At 36.5% G+C, this 27,842-nt stretch overlaps 1 protein-coding gene across 1 annotated transcript; it reads right to left on the bottom strand.

Moving 5' to 3' along the window:
• Nucleotides 1-9,909: 9,909 nt before the first annotated feature.
• LOC145624895 (uncharacterized) lies at nucleotides 9,910-11,307 on the bottom strand. The gene has a single exon (XM_081677981.1). The coding sequence runs from the start codon at nucleotides 11,305-11,307 to the stop codon at nucleotides 9,910-9,912; it is 1,398 nt and encodes a 465-aa protein (XP_081534107.1).
• Nucleotides 11,308-27,842: the final 16,535 nt, after the last annotated feature.

The raw sequence follows: 27,842 nt of genomic DNA, 5'->3' as shown, positions 1-27,842 counted from the left end.
GGGGGGGGTATTGGGATATATTTTAGGAAATAGGATATTTGTGAATATTGTGTAAATATTTCCTAGAATATTTTGTGACTTATCTTAGGATACTTGGCCCTGCCCTCCAAGTATACCTAGCTATATTATTGTGAATGAGATTGATAGAGAACAAATTAAACACAATCGTTTAACACTTCCAATAGTATGATTAACCAAAAGCTATATAATGGATCGATCACCTGCGAGAAGTATTGATTCAGTATGGTTCTTCTCATTATATACTTCAAAAATATAGAGTTGTATTCAGAAAACTTACCGTTTTTACTGCAAATATTCCATTCAATTTATTTATCTGGTAACATTTTGTTTTAGTTGGTTCAAGCTCAAGTAATGAAATTTTTGTATCTTTTTGAGAACAAAAATAAAATAAATATAAAATGAAAAGGTAAAAAAAAAAGACCAGAAAATTAAAAGACCTAAGCATCAACCAAAGACATGCTATATAAGTTGAAACTCTTGAAAGTCGCTTATTCTTAGGCCTTGTTTGGTTTGTATTATTTTTACTTATCTGAACTTATCTGATGTGATATGATCTGATTTGGATGTCAGATTTGACCAAAATTTGACCTTAAATATATGATAATCTATAATATATCAAGTGGTGTCTTGTTAGATTCGTAAAAATGTGTATTTTATATATTAAAATGTGATTTTCATAATTTTTTTCATAACGAAATTAAAGATATTTAGTGATAAAAAACTGCGCATAAGTAAAAACGATGATCTGATCTAAACTTATTTTTTCTGACCTGAACTAATTTTTTCTGAAATAAGTAAAAATAAGGTGAACTAAACAAAGCCTTATCAAGCATGCTATCTTCCTCTCCTCTCTAACTCTTGTCTGTTTGTACTTGTGAACTTATTTTAATCTAATTTCGCCCCCGGCTTTGCATCAAAAAAAAAAAAAAAAAAAAAAGCCTTAGTCCATAAGATTTATATTGTAAGTAATAATTCATTCGTTTGCCTCAAGATAATAAAATTTGCTACATAAGGAAGGAATAGACGATTAAAAAAGTTACTCCGTAATTAACTTTTATAATTCAAAATCGTAGCTTTCATATGTTTACACGTGAAGATAAAAACAATCATAATATTTGGCGTATAATCATGTATGTTTACATAAAGTGAAAAAAGCAAATAGTGAAGCTAGCATCAACCTTTCAATTTAGAAGTCTAATTAAGTGGGAAAGGGTGATTAGTAAAGCGAATAGACTTGCTAAAGAGCTACAAAAGGCAACCAATTAAAATAGATTAGCACATTTAATTACATCACTAATTAAGTTTGGAATTAAGTAGGAGAAATATAGGGACAAAGATTTGTACGTAGGCTTAATTTGTCGACAACCATTTGGTAAGCTTATACGCACTAAGCTAGCATAATTAATGTTTTGGTCAAAAGCCATGAAGACAAATTTAATTCATCAATGCCTAGATATAATTTTGTCTAATCCCTGCCTTCTTGGAGAGAGATAATTTATTATTTGTATATTTGTATTAAGGGACATCCTACAAAGTGTGTATTTTGTAACAAAATAATTGACACTTATCTACTTGCATATAGAGTACTCAATTTAAAACTCTTGATCTTATTTGGTGGGAATTAATTTTTTCTAATGTGATTTGATTTGAAATTATATATTTTATTTTTATTAAGGCTCCGTTTAGTAATTAATTGTTGGTGGTATCTGATTGTTATAGCTAGTTGTATTAACTCGTTCTCCACTCCTTTTCTCTCCCCATCTCTTCTAGGGTTTCTTCAAATTTTTGGCCGTTTAGGCCGAAAGTAGTCTAATTTTTTTCAAAATTTAGACTATTTATGACCTTTTTCCGTTAATTTTCTTTAGTTTTGCAATTTAGGTTTCAATAAATCTACACGAGTAGTGTAGACATTTGTCCGTCTCCCTATGGTGGAGTTGTTAGTTTTTATTAATTTAGTTGTTAGTTTATGTTTAGGATTTGTTTGTGTGTTAGGGTTTATAAAAAAGGTACTCTTCTTTTGCCTTATTATCTGTTCGTTAGTAAAAATTTGTTCGAAATCGCAACGGTTAAGTTTTCAAATACGTTCAAGTGAATCAGATAAAAATCATACTTATGGCTACAACAAATCGTTAAACCGTCTCTCCGAAAAGTCTGTATATTCCAGCAATGTGTGTGAGAGATGTACCATAGTACAAGATCTATTCAACGATCGTAACTTAACGAAGGAAACCCTAATTTGATTCAAGTTTATGTATTTGTTAATTAGATTTCATTTGTAGATGTTGTATGACTTTTTATTAATGAATTAATTTGTTTCAAAAAAAAAAAAAAAGTTTTATGAACTTGTTTAATTAGTTAGTTGTATTAGCTGGTTTGACTAGTTGGTTGTAAATAGTTGGTTAGATAAAAGTGTTAGGTAAATATATAGTTGGTAATTATTAGATATTTCAATGTATGTAATAACTAAAAGACTAAATGTTCAGTAAGCTATTTTAAAAAGATAGCTTCTTTTTTGAGATATTTCAAAAAGAACTTTTTAACCCCAAATATCTATTTTAATAAGCTTAAATAGTTTTTATTGAGATAGAAATGTATATTGTGATAGGATATGAGAATAATATCATATGAGATATTATTGTGAAAAGATATATGTGATATATTGTGATATATTTAGGAGATTAAGCTATTAGGAATATTAGGGTTAGATATTCCTATTGTTTATAGATATTGTAATATGGCTGAATAGTATGCATGGGAAAATACAATGGAAATACTATTAGATATATTTTCCTCAATACTTAATATGGTATCAAGAGCCTAAGGAGATCTTGAAACCTTAATCATGACAGTTCGTGTGAGAGGAGAAAAAAAACCTCTTTATCACAAGAGTCCGTGTGAGAGGAAAGAATGAATAAAAACCTTAATCACGAGAGTTCGTGTGAGAGGAAAGAATGAATAAAAACCTTAATCACAAGATTTCCTGTGAGAGGAGAGGATGAAAAACACAAGACTTTATGTGAGAAATGAGAAAATCCTTAAACACGAGAGATTGTGTGAAAGGAGAAGGTATTGAGATAGGAATTATATTGTGATATGATATTATGAGAATGATAGAAAAGATATATGTGATATGTTATGATATATTTAGGAGAATTAAGATATTAAGGAATATTAGGGTTAGATATTCCTATTGTCTATATATATTGTAATGTGGTTGTAGAAAATAAATGAAAAAAAAAAAAAATCCTCAATATGTAACAGTCTTAAAGCTAAAAGCTCTTTATAAACCTCTTTACAAAGCAAGGTCTTATAGTCTAGAACAGAATAACTCGTATTCATTAATATAAATAACCTCAATTATTCATGTGTGTAACATTAATTTAATTTGACCATGGAATAACCCCAATTTTATTATAAGAGTGATATCCTCTAATTAAAAAAATAAAAATAAAATAAAAATAGGTAACCTAATTTGTTCATTTGAGTAATTTCTCTTTTATTTTATTAAAAAGTTCACTCCACTTGTCTATACAAGTAATCCCATTTTCTATTACGGTAACCCCTATCCGTTAAGGTAACCCCATTTAATTATCGTCGTAACCCCTGATACTTAATTAATTTGAAAATTCCATAGTGGTCGTTTGAAATATGACTATCATAATATTTTAATGATTATATAGTTCATAATTAACGTATTTTTATCCAAGTAATTAACTATATTACTCTATTTTTGCTATAAAATATTATTATCAATATTTTTTTAATTTATCAAAATTTTAGTTTTATTTATGAAATTTTTACTCTTATTTTGTAGTTTTTTGAAAAATATTTATTTTATGTTGGTTTATAATTTTCAGAAATTATATTTGTATTGTAGAAATTAGAATAATAATTGTGTCCAATTTATAATGTGAAAAAATGGATCACTCATATTGTTTATCATTAAAATAATAAGGGAGTCATATTTCAAACGATCGCTATACATATGAAGTGGTTACACGTTCTATGCGAATAGCTACATATAAGAATTTGTGTTTTACAGTATAACATTAATTTTATACTCAATTATATAATTCTAGAATTAAAATGTATGCGATGCTAGCTTTCTTAATACATATGACCAATTGATCATTCATCATTTTTCTTTAAATCTATAACGGTCGATGACACAACATTACATGCGTGTTGCACCTGAAGTTAATTGATCTGATATACTTTAGTAGAACTTTATTGTATCAAAAGAACCACTTATGAAATGATGATTGATGCTTAAAATATATAGTATACAAACTTCAATCGATGCAATTGCATATGTTTGCCAACCATAATTCATGTACTATATTTGTTAAAAGTGTTAATTTAAGATATTATATTTATATATTTTTTACCCTTATTTGGATGTACCTAAAAGAGGTTTCCATTTTTTTTTATATAATTTTATATGTAATTTCGAAGTAACCAAAAAGATGTTACTTTAAACTAAACCTATGCAAAAAAAATGCTGTAAAAGTAGCCCACTAAACCATGTGAGCCAAATAAAACTTAGATGTTCGTATTTACGAAATCTCCAGCTAACTAAGATAGAAAATTACATTATATATCATGTCATCTAATAATTAATCATACTTGTATAATATAATTTGGTTATAATGTTAGCTTTGCTTCTATTAAGGAAGCTTAATTAATCTTAAAAGTAACATAAGAAAATCTTGGTTAGTGGCTCTTCTAGTAAGATTTGCTGTCCCACTGAAATGTGCCAACGGAAGTGGATGATCACTAGTGTACTAAGAATCTTTGTATTTATGCATTTGGAGGTTTCTTCGTTATCAATAATGCAACAATGGTAGATAAGGTGTTAAGTGAATTAAGCTAGAAATTTGATGTTGTACTTTATTGAGTTGGTTATTGCGTATATCATTTGTCTAACACAACTTTATTTGTGGTTCCTACAAGGTATACTCTTTAATTTTCTTATGTAGTTATGGCTCAATTGACTTGTTGATTACAAGGGGTAGTAGTTGTAGCAAATAAAGCAATTAGTTAGAAGTTATCTGGATGTGATATAGATGAATTCGAAAATTGGCTCCACATAGAGATGAAACATTGCTATAAAAGACGATTTTGTGTTACCCCGTTGTATTAGAACTTTTGTTATTGCCCTTAAGGATTAGCACGAATACGATCGACTGCGTAAATTGTGTGCACTCTGTTTGCTTGTAGGTTGCGGTGCACATTGATCAATCACAGGCAGGTCGAGGAGGAGGCTACCCTCAATCTGCTTGATGCCCGCAGACTAGTCGTGGAGTAAGCTATCACACTTAGCTTTCTTTGTCTTGTACGCTAAAAGCTTATCTCATCAAGCAAAACCGCGAACAAGGCATACACTAGCAAATCAAGCCATTTTCCTACAAAAACATGAACAAACATACCGGAGGAAAGCAATATTAAAATATGGAAAATAATAGCACTAAAAGATTGAGAATATGGAGAAAACACAATAAAATATGATCACTTCATGTATCAGGTAACTTTGGTCGGGTCATTTTAGGTATCAGGTCGACTTCATATTGGGTCAAAAGCGAGTCAGACCCCGTTCTTTAGAGCTGCTTTGCTCTGCTCTTCTCTGCTGAAATCTGCTTTGCTCTGCTTTGCTGAAATCTGCTCTGCTCTGCTCTGCCCTGCCCTGCTGTACTTAAAATTAATACTTAATATTAAATTATTATAATAATAATTAATATTAATAATAATGATAAATAATTAATATTTAATATTTAATAATAATAATTAATATTTTATAATAATAATAATAATAATAAATAATTAATATTTTATAATAATAAATAATTAATATTTAATTATTATAATAATTAATACTTAATAATAATAATAACAATAATTAATTATTGATATTTAATAAAAAAATAATAAATAATTATTAATATTTAATAATAATAATAATAATAAATTATTAATAATTATTAATAACAATAATAATAATAATAATAATAACAATAATAATTAATATTTAATAATAATAATAATAATAGTAATAATAATAGTAATTATACTAATAGTAATAATAATACTTATAACTAATAATATTAATTATAATAACAATAATTGATTTTTATAATAGCAATTAATATTAAGATAATAACTAATAGTTAAAGATAATACTAATTATTTATTTTTAATAAAAATAATAATTAAATAATATTTAATAATAATTATAATTAATATAATAATAATTAATATTTAACTTTAAAAATTTAATGATTATAATAATAATGCGATAATAATACTAATAATAATAATAATAATAATAATAATAATAATAATAATAATAACAATAATAAAATAATAATAATAATAATAATTAATATTTAATAATAATAATAATAGTAATAATAGTAATAATAGTAATAATAGTAATAATAATAATAATAATAATAATAATAATAATAATAATAATAATAATAATAATAATAATAATAATAATAATAATAATAATAATAATAATAATAATAATAATAATAATCTGCTCTGCTCGGCTCGGCTGAAATCTGCTCTGCTCTGCTCTGCTCTGCTTTGCTCTGCTGAAATCTGCTCTGCTCTGCCCAGAAGCTCAAAAGAACAGGGCCTTATTCTATTATGGGCCGGCTTGGGTTTTGAGTTGGGTCATTGTTTCAGGTCCAGATCATTGGATCTCAAATCGGGTATTTTAGGTCGAGTTATTGGGTATGGTCAGTTTGGCCAAGTTTACGTGCATTATTGTATCATGTCAAAAGATGGTAAAGTTGATCAAAAACCATCTTAAGGCTATCACTGTATCACATCTTATGCTATGACCATAGCTAGACTCCCAAATTCTATCACCTCATCTCTTAACCAAATCAACAAAAAATCTTTTGGAAACAATTCCTTTCGAAAGAGAGTTTATCAATTTGTCAACCTAAGAGCCAAGGTGGTCTAGGATTGCATATAACAGAAGCAGTTTATTATAGCTAAGTATCGACCAAATACCCCTTCCTTAATTGCATTCCTTGATCCAAGGACTCTTGGATTTAGATGATATTACTTCAAATCTCCTAAATATGGGTCTTTGATTGAAGGGTGGTAATAGTCTAATAGATCGTCAATTTTCTAGGTTGTTATTGTAGGAACCAAAATATGTCACCCCAAAATAAACTTGAGGATGAAACGTATAACACTGTCTAATTCGATACGTGTTGCATAGTACACTTGAAGAAATGTTTGCATATTTGTTTTAGCCCGTTTTAAAGACATTTTAGCCTCTTTCATTAGTCCAAAGTCCAAACCTTAAGTTTAGCCCAAAGTCCATAAACCTTAAGCTAATTTTCTCTTCTCATAACCTTAGCTGGAACGCAGCCACACAGTGAGGACAAAATCTTAGCTTGAAACCAAACTAATCTGATATTCGATCCTTAGAATTTTTATACTAAACTTATATAGATGATAGCCTTTGAAATAATTTTTCCAATCATATATCATAATTTATAAGACCAATTCTAATTATTGAAAAAAGAGATATCGGTAAAATAATTAAATCGAGCCAAAAACTGATACCCTTATACGATTATTTCAGCCATATCTTAAAATCTCAAAAAAATATTGGCCTAATTTTAATTGGGCTAGTATGTAAACCTCTAGAGATATGCCATATTTTGCGTTTTCTTTTTCAAACAAAACTAGTTTTTGGGCCGTGAAGTGACGTGGCGTAATTTGGAAGAGTTTACATGACCCATTGACGTTTTTATAAACGTCTTTTAATATACTACCTCCGGTTCATTTTAGTTGCAACAATTTCCTTTTTGGGGTGGTTCACTTTACTTGCAACAAAATATTTTTTTTCCTTTTTTGGTAAGTTTTTGGGTGTAAATTTACATATTTGCCCTTACTTATTTACTAACCTATTATATTAACACTCTTAATCTGTTTTACTTAGTTTACTTATTTTATTAATTAATCTAACTACTCCCACCAAATTTACCCCCTCCTCCTTTAAATTGCTTCATCTCCCAACCACCTTCATTGAATCTGCATTCAATACTGGAAAATGGTTGGGAGAAATAAATTCTGGAAAATTTTTCCAGAAATGAAGCCCCCCCTCTCAAACCCTAACTGTTTAAATTCTCTCTCTCTCGTCGTTTCTTATTTCTCTCTCCTCTTCGCCTTCTCTTTCTCCTCCAAAAGCGTACTTCTTCCTCCTTTCTCTCTCATCATCCTCTGTATTTTCACACCGATTCACCCCATTTCACTCTTCAAATGTCTTCCTCTCAACCAAAAATCAGTGATCTTGAAAGCCATGAGTCCCTATCTTCTGGATCTACTCGAACTCCAAAAAAATCTGAGCGAACCACGTACATACCTCGTCGTGGTTCTGGGGTGATAAAGCCGCTCCGTTGTGCTTCTGTAATTGCAAGGAGGAAGATTCACGGTGCGAAGCTTGCTGAATACATTTCAAGCGACGAGGATGACAAGCCCATTAAGGTTTCTGGGTCCAAAAGGGCGGTTTCGCCACCTCACAGCGCAGATCTGGAGGTAGTGTCCACCAAAGACGGTGGATCTGCTGCTGTGGTGGCTGTTCCAACTGCTTCACCACCACCAGACGCTAAATTGGAGATGGGGTCTTCGTTGTTCCAGGAGCTCACTGCCGTAGAATTTCTCCAGCCACCCACTTCCCATCCCATGATGGGTGGGAGTGGTTCTGGGTCTGGTGCTGGTAGGAAGCTCTTGAGGGGCTCACCTCCTGGGGGCCAGGAGCCTGATGATGTACTGGAGGCTTACCTCCAGATCTACTACCCCCAGTAGTCCCTTCCCCCATACTAATTGGGCAGCGTAATTTCTAAAACTCTAATCTTCTTCTTCAGTTCCAATTTATGTTATATTATGGTATTCACGAGTCCCCTGTTGGTTGTTATGCCTAGTCTGATATTGTTTGTTGGTTGGCTTTGATTTGATGTGTTTCCTTTTATTATTGAATATGTTGTTGGTGAATCAGTTGTTGGTTGTTTGGGTTTGGATTAAAATTGATGAGCCCCCTGTTTTTTTTTTTGGAATTGAGATGTTGGTTGGAGTATCAAATGCATATGTTGGTGGTGTATCAGTTGTTGGTTGTTTGGGTTTGAATTGTTTTTTTTATTAAGGATTTATCTTTATCCAGTGATATGTTTGGATATCTTATTGTTGTATGAGTTGTTGGTTGTTTGGATATGAATTGTTGTTTTGGATTAAAATTGATGAGTCCCCCCCCCCCCCTTTTTTTTATTTGAGAAGTTGGTTGTGTGCTTCAGTAACTATGGTTGGAGTATGAATTGGGCTGTGTATGATTTTGTTCCTTGAGTCCCCTGTGTATGATGCATTAAGTCCCCTCTCCCAACTGATTGCATCAAATTGAATCCCATCCAAATGATGAAGGGACTCATCTGATAGCTATTTGAGTGACATGGCTGCTCTAGATACCTCTGATTGAGGTATCTATTGAGGTACCATAACTCATTGATGCCTTGAAAGAGAAATGTAACCCTATTTGATGGAATATTAGTGACCAAAATAGATTGAGTTTCCATTAATTACCAAACTATAGTACCATACAAGACTGCCTAACAATGTTTACATTAACTATGTACCAAAATACACCTAACCAATACCAACAAAAACTACAAAAAACATGTTAAGCTTTTACTGGTTAGATGTGGCAGTCTTTGGTTGTGTTGGTTTGAATGTGGTTCCTTATAGTCTTCAATCTGCATCCACTTCCATTTGAAATTCAGTTGCATTTGAACTTGGAATTGTGATTGAATCAAGATAGGAAACAACCTCTGCAATTAATTCCTTGTCTACTTGAAGCAATTCTGGTAGAACACCTTACCTGTCTAGACTTCTTTTTTTCATGTGTGGTATTGTGTAGTTGTTTCCTCCTTTTCTTCTTAACACCTCAACCATGCATGACTGAAGTGTAATCCAACTGTATTTGTTCAACTCTGGATCAAATCCTTTGAATGCTATTTCTACTTCTTTGATGAGATCATCTAAAGTTTGAGGGAATGACTGATATTGCAGTGATTGAATGACATTGAAAAGTCCTAAGTCTAGAACATTCATGTCTGGTGATTGTGCTGGTTGGAAAACAAACTGTATGTTGAATCCATATGCTTGACATGCTTCTTGAAATTCTGCATCTTGTGGTATTTGGTGAGGCCTAGCATTATCCCAATGGATAGTTATGTTTTTGGGAAGTTGGGGTGGCCATTGTTCATGTATTGTTGGCAACACATGATTAAGTAGCATGTCCCTTATTGCTTCCTTGTTAATGCTCTGGACTGCCTTAGCCTCAATGGTTCCCTTGTCTCTGTTTTTACTCTTTTTCTTTGCTTCCTCATACTTCACAAAAGGGAAAAGACCATACTTCCCATCATGTAATAATTGTTTGTTTGCATCATACAATGGTTTCCCAATCATACCCATAAACATAGCCTTTATCTTGAACCTTTTGGACTGTTGGGCTCTGTATGGATTGTCTTCAGCTGGGAGGAGGTAGAATGTCCTTGTTTCTGGTTTTATAAAAAACCACTTTTCATCAATGTGTATCCATTGTTGCATGTCTTCAAATAAAGGGTCCCCTTCTGCTGGAATTGGGGTTATGTGACTTAGAACCCATTTCATTCTTGTTATTTTATGCTGGTCAATGAGTGCTGGTTTGTTTGTGCTTGTGTGTGTTCTCAATCTACCCCTTTTCCTTAATCTATGAATAGCTAACTTTGACACATTAAGTGCTGCAGCATATCCTCTTTCAGTTTGTCTTTTGTACAAAGGCACTGATGTTAAGAATTCATCAGTGTACTCCTTTTGTTTTCTGCCCACAGTGCCTATTTTTTTGGTCCTTACATCTACAACATTTCCTTGTAACATGTGTTGTTTAATTACCTTAAACCATCTTGTTGTTGTTGATCTATGCACATGATGCTTTCTTGCCAAACTGGATAAAAATCCCCTTGGCAATGAGTCCCCCTCCATATTGAGCATGATCTCATCAACTAGTTGGCGCTTTTCTTCTACTGTCATTTCTCTGCTTTGTCTGCCATACATATGTAGTGGACCATGTACTTCACCATCATCATCTCCATCATAACCACCTTCTTCTTCTGAGTTGCTGTTTTCATCTTGAGTCTCTTCATCTGTGAAATGATGCCATGCTTCCATTGTTTGCTCCTCATTATACAGTTGATTTTCATTGAAAAAGAGTTCTTCAAAGAACTTTGCCATGAGTCCCTATACTTTTTTTTTTTTTCAGGCTGACTGTAGGTGATGAAGTGGTGGCTGAATTTTTTTGGAATGGTCTTCAACGGAGCCTAGAAGAATGGAACATAGATGCTGCTTTTGTCTTTTTAGCACTGTGAATTTTAGGCTAACTATGAACTAATTTTAGGATTATGTAATTTGTAGGATGGTGTTTTGTAAACAATTAACTACTCACCCTTAACCCCCCCAACCCCTCCCAACCCCTCCCTGCTATCTCTTTTGCTTGAAAAACAAACTGAAATCTGGTTTGGATAGTCCTCTTTTTATAAGGGGATATGATTTGAATATGAAAAAGTTTATGTTTTGGGGTATTTGGCAAATTTTTTGAATTTGCCTTCAAAATTCAGGAGGGAAATTCGTGGGAAGTGAAAAAAATAAAGGGGATACCCTCCTCAATTTGGCTGAAAAAAGGGAGGGAATCCCCACCCATGTGCAAAGTCAGGGAGTATTTGGGTGGGAAAAGTACACCTCACCATTTTTTCCCACTTGTTTTACTTTATTAAAAAAAGACCCCACATGCTTTCCCTCCTATTTTACTCCCTTAATTACTTAATCTCCACATGCTTAAAGTCCCTTAAAAGTTTTGCCTAGGTATGCGTAAAATGGTCCTTTGTTGCAACTAAAATGAACCGGAGGTAGTATTAGTATAGATTAATATAGATTTTAAAATTTATTACAATATGAAACAACTAGGCTTTTTATATCCATTTTTAAATTTTAATGGTGATAGTAAACTACATGAATTTCCATAAATTTGAGAAAAAAAATGAATATATTTAATTACGTTTTTTGTATCAATTTTATACAAGCTTACTATAGTGATTGTAAAATGTTATTATAAACACATTATTCTCATCCATGTTTCAGTTGGTGACTGAAGATGTGTCTGGTTACTCTTGTATTATAACACTACCTACTAGGCTACTAAGTTTGCTTTTTATATAACCAAAACGATTTTACGGGCCTCAACAATCTAATGTTGGCTTGATTCTGGGCCTTCTGGCCACCTTTCTTCTTGTGTCTGCAGTACTTGGCTTTATGATTGGCTCACTACATTCATGATAACTTATTTTCCTTTAACAACGCGTTTTATGCGTGCTAGTCATATCGTGTGGCCGGATGATCATACTAAAATATCAATCGGGTAATCCCTAACTGATCATCGTGATCAAGTAACCTCTGATCAGGTAACCTATATGACTGATATAGTAACCCCTTGAGTAATCCTTGACCAAATAACTCTTAACCGACCGAGTAACCTTTGACCAAGTAAAACTTGACCAAGTAATCCTTGACCAAGTAAAACTTGACCGAGTAACCTTAACAGACCAAGTACCCCTAACCGATTGAATAACCAGTAGATAAGTAACCCAGGCCACACAGTGTGGCCAGTCACATATGAAACTTTGTGTTTTTACTTATATCAGGGTAACACTTTACTAATTGGGATAACTTTTTTTTTTTTTTTTTTTGTTTTGTTTCGGGGTAACTTTTTTTTTTTATTTTAGGACAACTTTAATCGATGTACAATATTTATATTATACACCCAATTAGGTAGCAAAAACTATTGTGCACATTCGATTGATGATAATATAAATATTACAAATTTTTGTATGCGGCTGGCCACATGGTGCGGCAGGGGTTACTTGTATGGTGTTATTGTAGGTGTTACTTGTATTTTGGGGTTACTTGTATGGGTGTTACTGTTTTTGTCAGGGGTTACTTGTAGGTTCTGCGGTTACTTACATGGGTGTTACTGGTTTTAGTCAGGGTTTACTTGTATTATGGGGTTACTTGTATGATTGTTACTGGTTTTGGTCAGTGGTTACTTATAGGGTGTTATTGTCTTATTGGTTTGGTATGAGGTTTTGGTCTTGGGTTACTTGTATGTGTTACTCAACCCATTCAAGTAATCCATACAGCCCCAGAATACAAGTAACCCCAGAATACAAGTAACCCATACAAGTAACCTCAGAATACAAGTAACCTATACAAGTAACCTCAGAATACAAGTAACTCCAGAAACAAGTAACCCAGAATACAAGTAACCCTGCCGCACCATGTGGCCTGCTGCACTGAAAAAGCTCTGTATAAATATACCTTGAAAATTAGCGTAACTTTTAACCTTGTAAATAGATAATGAGTTTCCACATGTTACAAAAGGTTTCTACCGTGGTCAATTATCCAAGCTTCACCTTGGTTGGAAAAGGACACCGAAAATAAAATGTAATGCATGCTTTGGCTCGTTAGAATCACGGTGGTGCTATCTACAAAGTGGTTCCAACACTCATGGGATGACTAAGAAAGGAATTTCTTTCAAGTTGGTTTATATTATCTTGTGTTCAAGGTCTTAATAGGTCTACTAGTTCTTATTGTTATAGCTTAACCTCTTTCAATATATGCAAATTAATCATTTATTAAAAAAAAAAAAATAGATAATGAGAGAAATTTTATAAAGGTAATATGGTTACTATCAATCACTAGAAATCGAAATCTAATCGTCAGACGCTACACATCATAGTGTGGCGCTACAGCTCAGACCTTGGCGCCAATAGTGGAGCTTCGGTCTGGGACTGTTTTCGGTGTTATTAGTCAACTGGGGTATGCCTAAAGTCGTACTAGGTCAATTCCGATTAAAATATTAGACTTTATTGACTCAAATTAAATAAATAATTAATTAATTAGGCAAAGTTCTTTAAGTCATTAATTTATTTATTCTCAACACAAGTCAACAAACGGTTAAGAGAAACATATATATGCACAACAAATGATGCACAATTAGTCAAGTAGGCACAATATGATGCAATGCGTTCGCAACCTAACCATGACTCTAGTTCTCTAAAAATCGGGATATGGTTTAGACAAAGAGGGTCCATGGTTAATTGTCCGGATGCACCGCGCGGAAGCCTAACCGTGAAGGGTTGGCGCGAGTGGATGGGACACCGCAAGCTTTAGAAAAAACTCGCTTCCATGGTTTGGTGAATTCAACATCTCGGATGTACCCTTTGTTGCACGGAGCGTTCAATCGGGTAGATGGAGCATGAATTCCTAGAGGCTTATGTCCATATGTAGAACACGTATGGGTTTCAGAAAAGTGAGAAAAAATTCAATCAGGAAGTAGGATCGAGCAAACAATACGAAAAACCGGTCAAAATTAGAATGCATATTTCTGGCTCGGTATTGGGGGAAATTGGCGCCAGCAATCAGAGACTGGCGCCAGCTTTTAACTGTAGCGCCTGGCGCCAATACTGGCGTCTGGCGCTACGACTAAAATGCTGGCGCCAATGCTCTGGCTCCTGACGCTACTTCCCACATGCCTCAGCAGCTTTCTGTGCTCGATAAAATTTTCCAGTTTCGCGCGGTGTTATTTCGGTCCTAGTTGTGAAAGACATTCCTCAAATTTCCTACATGTGAAATCCTATGTTTTTAACTCATTACGGATGGTCTTTCCAATGAGATCTTTTTTATGCATATGACAATAATGTTAATCAAAATTACGCACATGCAATACTTAGAACTTTTCGAGTCTCATCTACCCATTCTAAATCATTGCCGAAACAAATTCAGGAATTAAAATAGAAATCCTCCCAAGTAGAGTCGCCAAAAAACTGTAGGGAATAAATTCAAGCCTTAATCCCACTAGCTTGAACCCCACTGTGATCATACACTAAAGTACGGTGGCGTCCAAAAGGGAAGAAGATAGAGCAAAAGAGTCGCCAACAAGTTTTTAAGGAACTTGTAAACCGTTCATAGGATGAAGGTTACACCCCTTAACGATCCAAGAGATCGTCAACTCCATAAGGTCATGAACCAAATAAGGGTTCGGGGATGATGGTACAAATCCAACCTAAAAGAGATTGAACCTGCCCTAATAATAGGCCTCTACTTTATTCTACTCGTATTCATGTGCGCTTTCTGATTAACATGCAATCAATAGGATTAACCCTAAACCTGTTCAGTCTATGTTGGTTGAATATTAATGCACAAATAAACCATTATTGGCGATCACTTGAATTATAATCACAATTAACCCTAAACAAGATTATTAATTATCTTATTAAGCGTGATTACAAGTACCAAATTCCCTTTAAACATGCATAAAAGGCGTGATCAAGCAATAAAAATAAATATCATCAAGCAACATAACAAATAATAACGATGATAATAATAATAAACATGAACAATAATAATATCATCATAAATCATAATAATCATCATAATAATAATATTCATAATCATTATAACAATTATAATCATAATCATGTTCATGTTAATATTAAAGCATAATAAGATCCTAGGCATGATACTAACAAGATTAATAACAAATCCTAGCATTTCACTCAGCAATAAAAATCAAATCTTTAACCCTAACATGATACTAACAATCATAAATATTAGGAAGAACATAGGAAGTATCGTAACAATCATATTTAATATTAAAATTACCCTAGACATGATACTAGGAATATCATAATAACAATGTAAACATGAATTCTACATCATAATATCAATTAAAACCATTAAAGCACTTACTTTGATGCCTCGTACCTCTTTCTAATAACAAAATACACACGTTAGTAACTTCAAGGAAAATAATAAACAAAACAATTAAATTAAATAATTGAAATAGAGATTTGGGACCAAACCCTCAGAAATTAAACCCTTTCACGTCTAGGGCGAAGGCAACTTCGAATATGGCTAGGTGTTTCTAGATCTTGCGAATGCGGAATTTTGTATAAAAACACAAAGTAAAAAAAAGAATGAAAGAAAGAGATGAATGAATTAGAGAATGCTAAAGAATTAATGATTGTTGATGAATGATGAGAATTGGTGAATGAATGGTGAGAATTGGTGAATGGTGAGAATTGGTGAATGTTGGGAATTGGTGAATGAAAACGGAGTTTTTAATACGATATTTATAGAGAAAATTAGCCAAAAAAGATAAATTAACAAAACAGAGTTTGACGCTCAGAAAACAGAGCTGGCGCCAACCCTGGCTAGCTGGCGCCAGGCACCACACTAGCGCCAGGCGTCAATGGCTAGCGCCAGGCCTGGTTCCAGGCGCCAAGCTTGATTTTAACGCGTTTTTGAAAATCTGATAAGTTTACCGTACTGGAGGATAAAATAATATAATTTCTTCAAAAATGCTATTTGATTTTAATTAAAACTCTGAAAAGTCAACAAAAGTCAATTTATCAATGCTAATTGAATTAGGAATGAAAAGAACCTTCTAGAAGAATCTAGAAGACTAAAACCATTACTAATTGCATTAGGAATGATAAATCATATTAGGCCCTCCCCTAGATCATTGGGCCGCATATAAAGCTCAAACTGGGCCCAGTTTGGTAAATTGGCCATAACTTCCTCAATATTCATCGAAATTGGGCTTATAATATATCGTTGGAAAGGTCTTTGCAAGCCCCATCCAACTACACTACTATTGGACCCATATCATGGACCAACCAAACTTGATTGGCTGTTTTCTTAAAATAAAGTTTTCAAAAACAGAGAGAAGAGAAAAGAAAATAAAACTTTCCGCAACACTAGACCTTCCACACTTTCGCTTCATTCGATTATGATTCGACGCAAAAGGTACTCATCACTGGGTTTGGTTTTGGGGAGACACAAATGGGTGTCTACAGAAGCCCCCACTTTGACTGAGTTTGGATAAACGCAAGTTTCGAAAACAAAAGTCAAAGTATCGATAGGGACGGAGAATGATTCAGAACGTTCTGCGTTCCTAAATCAATCTTGTAACGCCGATACCTGCAAAACTAGCATTAGTTAAACAGATAAAAGAGTCAAGAAACGCGTATCTTGCACCGTCGAGCACACGTCTCTGAAAGTAACCGATTGTTGTTGTATTGCTGTTGTTTTGATGACCTTCTACAAGCTAGAGAATGCCATCCCGCTTGAAAACCGCTACGCCCGTAACTGCTTCCAAATTAGAAGATTGCTTCGCCTGAAACTATCCTCTTCCGCTTTGATAATATTCCACATCCTAGGGAATATCATCGAAGATTATTTCTCTTGAAACAATCCTCATCCGCATTGATAATATTCCACATCCTAGGGAATATCATCGAAGATTATTTCTCTTGAAACAATCCTCATCCGCATTGATAATATTCCACATCCTAGGGAATATCATCGAAGATAACTTTGCCCGAAATTACCTCCAGTTGCTCGTGACAACTCTCCGCAAGCTAGGGAACGCTGTCGAAGATATCTTCTCTTGAAGTCATCCTCATTCGATGCGATAATTTTCCAAAGGAAATTACTGAAGATTCACGCCTGTCGATCTTTAAAAGTTCGCCTGAACTTTGCTTCTGCTATGCCTGTACGTCGACGCTCTTTTGCTTTGAACCTGTATGTCGGTGCTCTTTTGCTCTTTTGAACCTATATGTCGGTGCCTTTTGCTAATGAGCCAATGCTTAGGCGCTTTAAGCTAAGTGAGACGATCTCTTATCAGGTCGATCACTTTATGTAATCAAGCCGATTACTAAATCATGTCAAATTGCTTAGAGGGGCTAACTGGTGTACCAAGGAACCCGAAAATATGTTGCAGAAGACTAGCACAACCTCATCAGATGGCTGGGTGCTTTGGCGTCGCTGAAAAACCATCAGCGCCACCTTATTAGCGTTAGCGCCAGGCGCTGATGTTGGCGCCAGGCGCCAAGACAAATTTGTGACGCCAATGCATAGGGTCTGGCGCTAGCACGGGGACTTCTTCATTTTGCTGCTCTGTTCGTCGCGAACTGCTCGAAAGAAGTCTGAAACTTCAATTGCTCATTGCTTGCTCGTTTCTCAACCGAATTCGCTCAAATTTGTTGCAAATCAAAGCTCTTTTCATCTATTTTCCTGATCTATGTAGTTTTTCTTCAAACTCACATCAGTTTTCATGAATTCTTGGCATGTTTATTCACGAATTTCATGAAAATTCGAAACTTATAATGCTCAATTTGCTTTGTTTGTCAAGTTTTATGCCATGAAATTGCTTGATTATGTTTGTATATTGCCTTGGGAGTAATTTGAGACTTGTTTGACTCAATTTGGTGAAGAAATGAGCAATTTGCCATTGTTGGACCTCTTAAGGTCGTGAAGAACAATGTGACTCGTTCTTGATGTTTTTGCTAGCAATTCTTGTTCAATTTGTCACAATAATCACTATAGTGTTGCAAGAAATTGTTTGATTGCTTGAAAAATGCTGTTATGCTCAATTTGAATTTGTGCTCTGTTTTAGTACTACGTACTCTGTTTTTGCGAACATAGTATCATGCGGCTAGGCGAACCTTAGATACTATAGAACCTTAATTTATGATGATTCTGCACAATGTAGCATGGCTAGACAACGAGGCTCGGGTTCACGGTCCCGAAACACTAGACGGGAGCTGTAGACACCTAAAAATGTCTCCCCAAAACCAAACCCGATGATAAATAACCTTTCACCGCCACTGTTGGTCGGGTTTAGTATTTAATCCCGAGAGTGCTTAAAAAATCGTATTTTATTAAATTCATATTTTTGAAAGGTCCATGGATTAGTCTTGGTATTTGGTAAAAGCATAGTTTTAATTTTGGCCCAAGCTTGTTAATTAATTTTAAGCCCAAACCTTTTTATTTTATTATTTATTTTTGGCCCAAATATTTTATTTATTTTTATTTCATTATTTTCTTATTTTAGCCCGAATAATAAAAGTCAGGAAAAAACCCGAAATTATCAATCGACACTTAAAAAGCCGAAAGAAATTAGGGTTAAAAATGAATTTAGACGGAAAAATGGACTGGAACTGACCGTGTCACGGTACAGCCTGACCGTGTCACGGGAACCCTTCCCGTCTGACGGGGGGACTTCCCGTGACACGGGAGGTCTGCCGTGACACGGGAAGTTCCGTGTCCTTTCCGCGTAAACCCTTAACGCGTTTTCCGTTCCGTTTGCTGAAAATTTCCCGCGTCACTCCAAAACTGTACCGTGTCACGGGAATATGTACCGTCTGACGGTACTGTCTAACCGTGTCACGGTACAGTCTAACCGTGTCACGGGATACTTTTTTAGGGTTTTTATCATTTTAGGGTTCCGTGTGCTACCTCAGCACATTTCCCTATAAATACCCCCTCATTTCTGATGTACGGGGCAACCAGAATTTTATTATTTTTATTTTCTCTCTTCTATGCTATTAACCTAAACACTAGCCTACCCTTTTTACTTCAAAATTCCTTCTTCAAGCACTTAAAGGAGTCCATATTTTACTCGAGGTTCTGTCCTTAAGCCAAGGCGTGAAAGGTAGAATCGTTTGAGGGTTTGGCCCCAAAATCAACCTTATTTTATTTGATTTAATTTAGTTATTGTTTTATTATTTCCTTGAAGTTACTAACTCGTTTATTATTTTGTAGTTGCAAACAAACAGAATCAAAGTAAGGATCATGCTTTTTTTATTATTATTATTTTTCTAACGATTTTATGTTGTTGGAATTGTGATTAAATGGGTTTTAATATTAATGTTGATTTTATTCTATTTTTTTTTTATCACCATATTGCATGTTTAAAGGGAATATGTAATTGAAAATCACGACTAATAAGATAATTTGGACAATCGGTTTAGGATCCCTTTTAATCTTATTATTAATTGAAGTGATCACCAATATTTTAGAATTATGTGTGCATTAATTTTAAACCAATTTAGTTAAATAATAGTTTGGAGCGAATTGAATTATTGTTTGTATGCCTTTGAGATCACAGGAATGCTTTTCAATATAAGAATCGAGTAGAGGCCAATACGGGCCAATGTGACTCCATGACTCACTTCGTACCATCATCCCCGATCCTCCTTTCGTGGTTCCGAACCATATGGAGTTAGTAATCTCATGGATTATGAATGGGGTGTAACCTTCACGGGTCAATCGTTGTTGCCTTCGTTGTCCCTTATCGTGGTTGCCTTTTTATGATCCGTGAACGGTTTACAAGTTCCTTAAAAACTTGTTGGCGGCTCCCTACTTTATTTGTCCCTAATCGTAATGTCATTTCCCACTTCCTATGAGTGCCAAGCATATTCACACATGCTTTTAACGTAGGCGCACTTCGAGCGACGCCTACAGGAGCATGAGCCCGTGGAGGACGACACCACGCCGTCCACTTCGCTTGGTCGGCTTCCAGAGTGGGATGAGCGGACCCTGTTCTTCGCTCCTGTCCACCACATTTCTGAAAGGGTGAGAGAGGGCACCGAGCCCGGGAGGACGCGGCATCACGGCTCTGGCTGTGACGGTTTAGGCGATTTGTACAGGATGTACATCGCCAGGGATCTTGAGACGAGACTCCTATGGGAGTCTTGCGGGCTTGCTACTTTGTTCGAGACCTCCGAGGCTATGGTTGCCTCCAGCGGGGGTCACCACGTAGTGAGTGCCTTGGTGGAGTTCTTCTGGGACACCACCAACACTTTTCATTTCCCTTGGGGCGAGATGATGGTCACCCCTACGGATTTCAGTCTCATCATAGGACTGGAGTTCACCTCTGTGCCACTGCCGTTTGACAGTGGGATCGACGTCTTCTCTTCAGAGGTCGAGGAGCTGTTGGGGCCGATCGCTATTCGGGCCCGAGCTGAGGTCGAGACGACTCAGTTCAGTGCTAGAGGAATTCGCCGCTCGACGCTGGCAGCGGCTCTTGATGACGATGCGACCACCCGAGAGCAGCGGGTGCGCATCTTTGTGCTGATGTTGTTGTCAGGGACATTCTCCCCTGACAAGGGTAGTAGGGCATTGCTTTACTACCTCCCTGCTGTCCGCGATCTCCAGCGGATCGGGACTTATGACTGGGCCAGCTTGGCCTATGCTGACTTCGTTCGTGCGCTGAGGGACTCGTGTCATCACCGGTCCTTTGGGACGAACGTCGCTTTGTCTGCTTTTTGGAAGGTCGTAGAGGTAAACATTTACTCCCTATAAAGTTTAGCCCTACATATTAGTTAGCATTTACTCACACTTTTAGCTCTTTGTAGATCTGGTTCTACAAGTACTTTCCTTCCGTTGCGCCGGCGAGACCATCGCCGAGGGGATTTCCAGTGAGCGCCTCTTGGAGCGGTCATCATGTGGATATGTCTACTGCACGTGTCCGGAACTGGATCATCTCAGTACGACTTTTATTGTTTATCTTGCTTTTCCGCGGTGCTTTAGATATATTCTTGCCTGATTGATGCTTTTTATAGGGACCTGAGGTGTATACCGACCGTGGGGCGGTTGGACAATCCCTGGATTAGCCGCACAGTACTCTGCTGAGCGTCGCTATTTTCTTGGGACTTATGGAGCGGTCGCGTACTTAGGAGAGAGGGTCGCTAGACAGCACTCTTCTGATGTCTTCGTCGTTCCTGCCGCTCCACCACGTCATATGTTCGACGAGGCGCGGTTGTCGAGCATGTCTGAGGGAGCTGGTACCCCTTGGCGGTCCCATGTGATCCTCGGGCGGTGTTATGCTGAGGAGCTACTACCTTTATTAGCTCCAGCTCCTGTGCTGGCTGAGGAAGTGAGGGTAAGATTCTTAGCTTTTATTTTTCGCTAAGTAGCCCCCAAGTAATACTTTACTGATTTTTTCTGTTTTTATCAGGACGGTGCTGCTGAGTTCGTGCCGCCCCGTATGTCCATCCACTACCAGGGGATGTACGGGCCGATCGAGGAGATGATTCCTCCGACTCCCGAGGGCGAGCGCTTCGTAGAGCGGTTGATTCCTCGCCACCAGACTAGAGTAAGCCTAGTTTTAATTCAGAATTTTTGTGTTCACATATCATGCGTATTTACTGACTTATTTTTCTGACAGTTTTCACGCGAGGTGGTTTCGGCTATGGCACGATTCATAGATGCCTTCCGGAACCAGCTCGTCCGGATGAGGAATGCGGCCACCTGTCGTCAGGATGATGTTGTCCGAGAGGTAACCTTTCTGTACCCATTATTTTTTTGCATTGCTGCTTCAGTTTTACCTTGTTTCTGATTTAATTCTTTTTGTAGGGTCAGCCTATTGCTTCTCACACCCGTGCGAGACCTGAGGGGCGGAGGGATCCAGCGAGGTCTAGCTCGAGACGTCGTCGTACTTCGTCAGGGGGTAGAGGCGGTCGCTCTGAGGCTGCTCGAGCTGACGTTGCTGAGGGCTGGGGATCTTCCTCTGAGGGTGGTCACACTGCACCGGTAGGAGAGGCTACCTCGGCTTTCAGAGGTGGTGGGATGTACGAGGTAGGCTCGTCATCGCAGCAGCCTCCGCGGCCTCAGCCTCAGGTTGATCCTTGCTGGAGTGGTCCTATATTGAGTCTTCCTCCCCCTACGGAGACTGGAGCTGGTGCTGAAGCTGGAGCCGGTGGAGAGGTGACTCCTCGTACGACGCAATTTTATGACATGATGGGCCTACGTCCTCCGGTGCCGTAGTTTGTTCCTGTGTATATTTTATTTTGACTTTTTTATAGAACTTTGCCTTTGACTCATTATTTATAGACACATTTTGTATATTTATGTTATTATGAATTTATTTATTGTTATGTGTATGTCAGTGTGTGCAAGAACAAATGTGACAACGGTTTTGCCCAAAAACTCCGTCATTTTTATTATTGATGGAGGGTATCCGACTCTCTCCCCCAAAAAAGAAAAAATAAAAAAGGAACGGAAACGAATAAAATGTCGGGTGTTTGGAATTTAAAATAAAGTCCAAAAAGAATAATATAAATTAAAAATAATAGCTATATTTAATTAATTAAGAAAAAGGATAAAAAAAAGTATGTTTAGGAAAATTAAACGGAGCCATAAAGTCATTAACCGACTCGAGTTTAATATTAAAAACACAAGTTGAGCACGCGCGGCTGGTCTGGCAACTTGGCGCCAGCTGGCGCCACACTGTGGCGCGTGGCGCCAGGCGCTACACTTAGCGTGTGGCGCCAAGAGCTGGCGGTTAGCGCCAATCACGGGGTTTTGACGTCAATTTACGCTGACTCCGTATTTCATTCTGATTAAAATTCTTCGCAATTTCTGTATAAATAGCCCCCTTGCCCAGCCGATTCTCCTCATAATTCCAGCGAATAAAACAATTCTCTTCTTTAGAAAAAAAATCATGTCTTTAGTCACCAAAACCTTCACCCAATACACTCATGAATGGTGTCGATCTCTTAATGCTAGAGACAAAAAAGAATTAGATTTATTTCACTTGGGGGGAATTTATGGCATCAAAGGGGTAGATCTTGACCTAGACTTCATACATACCGCTTTAGAATTTTGGAATGTTGATACAAATTGTTTCAGAATAGGGTATGATGAGATTAGCCCTTTGCCAGAGGAATTTGGTGCTATTTTAGGCTTCCCTGCAATAGACCTCGTAGTAATCCCTAGAGTAGATGCATACTATTATAAGGATTTTGAGCGCTTCTTTAATTTGAAGGAAAGGGATTTATCAAAAATAGTAGATGGCAACATAGTTAATTTGAAAGAATTCGCACGCCATTATTTTGATAAACCTCTTTCTGAATCTTTTCATATATATAGAAGAAGGGCGTTCTTATTTTGCATGCTTAATCAATTTTTTCTTAGTAGTGGTAAAAATAATGAGGGTCAATCAATTATAACCACTGTACTAGAACAAATTGAATCAGGGAGAAATCCAATGCCATTAATAGTTGGAGAGACTATGATTAGTCTAGATGAATTGAAAAGGGACCCAAAAGCGCCGCTTCGCGGTTCTCCAATTTTATTACAGGTAGAAAAATAATATTTTTAATTACAGAAATCAAAAAATATATTTTTGTATTGTAATAATAATTTATTTGCATTGCAATTATTTTTTACAAATGTGGCTAATGGAGAGGCTAGGATTAATTAGCCCTCCGGACGATATTGAAAAATATACTCCCAATTGCTTCGTGAGAAGGAAGAAGCGCATCCCTAAAATTGGGCGCCATGGGTGGAGAAAAGTCTTTGAATCACATGATTTTGCTATCAAGTGGGTCATCCCATGGTGGAAAATAGAAAGGATGGTTGGTGTTAACAAGCAACCTTTCTGCCGTCTTCCAAGCTTGTCTCGTGTAACATATTATTATCCCTGTAGGGTAAAAAGACAATACGGCTTGCTGCAGAATATTCCTTCCGGGGATCTTCGTCCTCCCTATGAGTACCCTGTATCTCAGGAAGTAGATAGATTCGATGCTTACTGGAGCGCTAGACCTTTATGGGAAGTGATTACCCAAAAGGTTCCTCCTTCTTTGCCCAATGATGTAAAGAAGTGGTTGCTGAAGAAATCTTCGATTGATCAGGGTAGAACCGATGTGAAGAATCGTCTAGGTGACAGGGTGACTCCTGCCAAAGAGCGCTTAGGTGCAAGAATTGAATTCAAAACACCTACAATGCCTATGAAGAAAAATACTACCAAAGACAAAGGAAAAAGGAAAGCTAACACCACAGACAAAAAAGCTTGGGTGGAAAAGAAGCATGGAGTGCTAGCTGAAGGGGAGACTATCTACTCCAAAATTGAATGTAGGTCCTCTAAAGGATGCCTACTAGCTAAAGTTATGGATGAAGAGGAGGAAGCAGAAAAGAATTGGAAAAGAGCTAGAAAGGAAAAGAAAGATTAAGAGCATTGCTTAGCTTTAGATTTATTAGATTTAGATTATTATTTTTATTTAAAGTTAATTTATTTCAGCCTTATTTAAATTCCATCAACAATGTAATTTTATTTTGTTAATGAAATTTCAGCTTTCAATTAAATTGTTTACTTTAAATTTATTTTATTAAAGCAATGAAAATCGAAAAATTAATTTTCCAGAAATTCTTCGAGTACGGAAGTCGAAAATTTTTCGAAAAACACTGAAATTCGCCCAAATTTTATTCCTGAATTGGCGCCAGTCATTGGCATTTGGCGCCAGCTACTGAAGTCTGGCGTCAGGCGCCAATTCCATCGGCTGACGCTGATGACTTATGGCTGGTGTCAGGCTCTGTTCTGCGATGCCAACAATTCGCCGATTTTCTGTTGAATTTTTAATTAATTCTGAAACGCGGAATTGTCGAAAAATAAAGTGGCCGCACCCGTAAAGGGTTGCCTACGTATCCTTTCTTAAGGAATCAGGCCGAACGTAGCTCTCTTGAGTATCCTACTCAAGTAATTATGGGTAGTACTTTTTAAGTTGGTCAAGATTGGTCATGTTTGAGAATTCATTGCCATCCATATCAGTTAGTTTTGCTGCACCTCCTGATAGGATTGTTTTGACAATGTAGGGTCCAGACCAATTAGGTCTAAATTTTCCCCTTGGGTCTAAAACATTTTTCCTTAGTGCTTTTAATACCAAGTCTCCTACTTTGATATTTCTTGTCTTGACCTTCTTATTAAAATGCCTAGCCATACGAGTTTGGTAACACTGAGTGTGATGTAGAGCTTCTAGTCGTTTTTCGTCAAGTAGAATCAATTCTTCATATCTTGCCCTAGTCCATTCAACTTCATCGATTTTACTCTCTAACGCGATGCGTAGAGATGGTATTTCTAATTCGACAGGTTGTACGACATCCATTCCATATACCAAGGAGAATGGCGTATTTCCTGTTGATGTACGGATTGACGTGCGATAACCCCACAACGCGAAGTGAAGCTTATCAGGCCAATCCCTATAATTTTCTGTCATTTTCTCGATGATAGTCTTTAGATTTTTATTAGCTGCCTCGACTGCTCCATTTGCTTGAGGTCTATAAGGGGAAGAATGATGATGTTGAATGCCGTATTTTTGTAGCAATTCTTCACATTCGGCTTGAAAGTGAGTTCCATTGTCACTTATCATCTCATGTGGGACTCCGTATCGACAGATAATATTTCTCTCGATAAAGAGTGCTACATGTTTTGCAGTGAGTTTAGCGTATGATTGCGCTTCGACCCACTTTGTGAAGTAATCAATTGCTACTAGAATAAATTTGTGGCCTCCTATTCCTGGGGGAGTGATTTTGCCAATTATGTCAATTCCCCATGTAGATAATGGCAATGGCGATGTGTAGGTGTAGAGCAAAGATGGAGGGACATGTTGTAAATTGGCATAAATTTAGCACTTAGGGCATCTTTTTACGTATTGATGGCAATCCCTATTCATTGTAGTCCAATAATATCCTTCTCGCATTATTTTCTGGACTAACATTTTTCCATTTACATGAGTGCCACAGATTCCTTCGTGAACTATTCTCATTACTCTTTATGCATCTACCTTTCCTACGCATAGGAGAGCTCGACCTTTAGGTACCCTTTTATGTAGCTCGTTGTCTATGAGTACATATTGAGAAGCCAAAAGTCTCAACGCTCGCTTTGCTCTTTTGTCATCATGAGGAGGGTATTCTCCATTGGTGACATAATTGAGTATGTCCGTGTACCACGGTTCTTCTTCTTCTTCTTCTTCTTCTTGGACTAAGTCATCGTCTTCTATAGCCTGGATATATGCTGGTTTGTGCCTTTTTTCGATAGTTAGAGGCATTTGCTCGATCTCCGTGGGAATCCTAACCATTGAGGCTAATCTTGCCAAGGCATCAGCAAATTGGTTTTCTTCTCTAGGTAGATATGTGTATTCTACCTTCTCTAACTGATCGGTAAGAGTTTCCAGATAGGTTTGGTAAGGGGCTAGGCTTTCGCTCCTTACTTTCCACCTTTTAGATATCTGATTGATGATCAAAGAAGAGTCTCCGAATATCCTTAACTTCTTTACTCCCAATGCCAAAGCTGTTTCAAGGCCTACCACGCATGCTTCATATTCAGCAGCATTGTTGGTAACGTCGAAATCAAGCTTTATTGAGATTGGAACGTGCTCTTCTTTAGGTGATACTAGTAGCACTCCGACGCCACATCCCTTTTGGTTTGAGGCTCCGTCGAAATACAAGGTCCAAGTATCATCTTCAGTGACCATTAGGTCTTCATCTGGAAAGTCATTGTCTTGTATTGGCGTCGAGTCTTCTATTGGAAAATCTGCTAGAAAGTCTGACACCACGGATCCTTTAATAGCTTTTTGTGGCATAAACCTTACATCGAACTGGGCTAGATTGACTATCCATCTTGATATGCGTCCGTTGAGTTTAGATTTCTCGAATAGATACTTGAGTGGATCTAATCGGGAGACTACGAAAACGGTATGCACCAACATGTAATGTCTTAACTTAGTTGTGGCCCACACCAAGGCGAGGCACAATTTCTCGAGCGGTGTATAGCGTGTTTCGTATTCGAGCATATTTTTACTTAGGTAATAGATTGCGTTCTCTTTGCCTTGTACTTCTTGTGCTAGCATTGCTCCCATTGTCTCTTTGGTAACTGTCAAATATAACCTAAGAGGTATTCCGGGAAGTGCTGGCGCTAATACGGGAGGATTTGCGAGATAGGCTTTGATATTTTCTAAGGCTTTTTGACACTCGTCATCCCATATTACTGGTACATTCTTCTTGAGCTTCTTAAAGATTGGTTCACATATCGTCGTCAGTTTTGATATGAACCTACTTATGTATTGCAACCGGCCAATAAATCCTCGAATCTG

Source organism: Chenopodium album, chromosome 3, assembly GCF_948465745.1.
Source record: "Chenopodium album chromosome 3, dcCheAlbu1.1, whole genome shotgun sequence".
Classification (NCBI taxonomy): domain Eukaryota; kingdom Viridiplantae; phylum Streptophyta; class Magnoliopsida; order Caryophyllales; family Amaranthaceae; genus Chenopodium; species Chenopodium album.
This window is presented reverse-complemented; position numbering and strand designations above follow the sequence as displayed.

Excerpts from the sequence above, each read along its gene's own strand:
- LOC145624895 (XM_081677981.1), bottom strand. The coding sequence starts at position 11,307 with ATGGCAAAGTTCTTTGAAGAACTCTTTTTCAATGAAAATCAACTGTAT.